The 2,907-nt window shown below is 35.0% G+C and overlaps 1 protein-coding gene across 1 annotated transcript in view; it reads left to right on the top strand.

Moving 5' to 3' along the window:
* LOC127872248 (neurotrypsin-like) overlaps nucleotides 1–2,565 on the top strand; it is a 29,637-nt gene extending 27,072 nt beyond the window's left edge. The window contains exons 18-20 of the mRNA XM_052415579.1: nucleotides 138–256; nucleotides 1,094–1,270; nucleotides 1,921–2,565. Of these exons, the coding sequence (XP_052271539.1) occupies nucleotides 138–256; nucleotides 1,094–1,270; nucleotides 1,921–2,219 (595 nt within the window). The 3' untranslated portion in view covers nucleotides 2,220–2,565. The remainder of the gene's footprint in view (nucleotides 1–137; nucleotides 257–1,093; nucleotides 1,271–1,920) is intronic.
* Nucleotides 2,566–2,907: the final 342 nt, after the last annotated feature.

Genomic DNA, 2,907 nt, shown 5'->3' on the forward strand with positions numbered 1-2,907 from the left:
TATTACTACTAGTACTACTTCTTCTACTTCTACTGGACTACTACTACTACTGTTTTGGTATATAACTATGAAGTGTGATTTCACAACTTAATTTTAAAACGAAGATAAATAGTTCAACATTTTATTGTTTTTTTAAGATTGAATCTTAGGATGTTAAACAGGCGTGACTTCAAGGTACACACTGGTAACAACGGCCGTCTGGTATCTAAACAGGATTTCGACTTGAAGCACCTGATAACACATCCCAAATATAGCCGTGAGTATACAATTTGATAATTAAAGATCTGACAAGTATACCAATTATGCTTTTCTATTTTCCTTTTCGGAAAAAAAGTCAATTGATATATTTTTGTGTGTCTGTTGCTATTGTTACAAGTTCATGTGTGTGTGCGTGTTGTAAATATGAATTTGACAAGCAAGTGTATATGACGTATCAAAGGTGGTCTCGATCGCATTGCAAAATGCATATTCCCATTCTTAAACAATTGTGCCATTTTTACAAAGATTTGTCCGTTAATAAAAATGCTTTCACGTTAAGGTTGCAGAAAGTCCAAATTGAGTTTTCTTATTCTTCCTTATATTCCGACATTGACCTTTGACAAATTGATTTCATTATATTGTGCACGACTAAGAATGCTTTAACTTTTTCGCAAATGTATATAAACATTCTCAAGTTCCTGCGCGAGGAATCATGCCGATTACTTTTACCAAGTTATTTGATAATCCATTCGTGCTTTACAATATTATTATGTGGTGAAGTTTCGAACGCTACTTTCCTAAATTATACCATTTACCTTGATATTGGACTCAATTTCGTATTACTTTCGTTCGGATCACTTAGTCACATCATGCAGAGCAACGTTTCAGGTACATGTATTTGAAAATACACACCGCCAACCCGCACGTCCGACGCACGCAAACAGTTCCCATATTACGGATCTTTAAAAGGGCGTATTATAAAACGAGTTATTAAATCGTTTTCTTACAAGCTAGCACATGATTTTATAATGTTTAAGTCTGTTTAAATAATGTTTATAATTCCACTTCAGTCGGAATAAAGTTCATTGGTGGTGATCATTGTTTTTATACTTAGATTTAACCGAAGATTACGATGTAGCTCTGTTAATGGTCAAACTTAAGGATGGGTTTGGCATATTGTACAATAAAGATGTGCAGCCGGCTTGTCTTCCGGATGACAGTGTGTCATACGAATCTGGCCAAAGGTGCAACATATCTGGCTGGGGAGCAAAATCATTCGGTGATAAAAATGGTAAGTGTGTGATTAATCATAAATAATTGGGTGTGTGCAAACGTTTGATGGTCTATTGTACACATGCGTAAACATACTAGTAAACTTACTTGCCAACTCATAGAAAAGTGTTAACTTATTGTTTCAAATGCAGACATCGCAAAACGTTACAGGCAATCATCAGAATTATTGTCTGACAGTCTTCATTGTCATAATCCAACGAGATTCAGATGACAATTGTAAAATTTATAAATATGACACAATGTCAGCCAAAAACACCAGTGAGTTTCAGAAGTTGGACATTTTCAATTACATCATAATAGTCTGACAAAGCCCACACTGTCCACATTTTGATGATGTATTTAATCTGATCATTTGTCGACCCTTGAATCACATTACTCGTATATATATTTTTCCTGAGCATTCGTGAAAAATATTCCGTATTGGACGTTTCTTGTTCTGATCTAAGTATCCTTTGTGAAAACTTATGCAGGTCAATACATATTATTGGGTTATTCAGCAATATCATGTTCACACCGATTATGCAATGAGGATCGCAAACTATGTTGCGTAGATGTGAACTGGTATAAATATATCGTTTTATTGTACATGTGAACGTGAATAAATTGATGTTTTTCTGATCTGCTGTGAATCGTCGTTCATTTTTACAGAACAGAATGAGCTTCATGCTGCTGAGGTTGGAATACTCAGAGATGATGATTGCCAAAAGAAATACAATATTACACCAACCATGTTTTGCGCTGGTGATCTGGAGGGTGGTGTAGATACCTGTCCAGGAGATTCCGGTGGTCCGCTTGTATGCAATGTGAAAGGGCGAATTTATGTGTTAGGTGTCACATCCTTTGGACTTGAATGCGGTTTACCAGAATTTCCTGGCGTCTATGCTAAAGTAAAGGCATTCCTGTCGTGGATTTATTCGGTTATTGCAAGATTTAATACAATCATTTGAAAACAACGAACGATTGAAATATCAAAACGTTTACGGATAAAACATATATATTCTGTTACATTGACGCATTTCTGTATTGCATACTGTAATATGAGTGTTATGTCTTATGGTCAGTCACGAATACATTGGAAGGTATGCACAGACAGAAGACAGACAGAATAGTTTACTAACGTGTCACTTGTGTACATAACAATACCGTAAAGCAGTACAACATCTGTCTTAATACGTACAAAACCACTATAAAAGAGTTTCGAGAGACGAAGGTGTTACGAGAGACAATTGTGATTCACGATGCATATGTATATATTGTTCGAATCACTTTGAAATAAACGAAATGTATAAGTTTTGCCCTTGCCACGATTGCATTATTTACCGTACTCAATATTACAAATTTTGTGCTTATTTAAGCATTCGCAGTCAATTATTTAAACAATTTATTTTAATTTAATTATAATTCAACTTAGCTATATGTGGTCTAAACTAATAATGTTGATGAGTCGATTACATAGAGCATTAATAACAATACAACCACGATACCTTTATTCAAATGCTTGTTAATATAATAAGCGGAGCACACATGATAACCCATGGAACCGAAATGCCCCTGTAAATCATATATCCTCTTTTGATCCGTTACACAGATCTTCGTCGCATTTGGTAAAAGAGGCCATAGTGTTGCTGTCCCATA

The sequence above is a fragment of the Dreissena polymorpha genome, chromosome 3 (genome assembly GCF_020536995.1).
Source record: "Dreissena polymorpha isolate Duluth1 chromosome 3, UMN_Dpol_1.0, whole genome shotgun sequence".
Taxonomy (NCBI): domain Eukaryota; kingdom Metazoa; phylum Mollusca; class Bivalvia; order Myida; family Dreissenidae; genus Dreissena; species Dreissena polymorpha.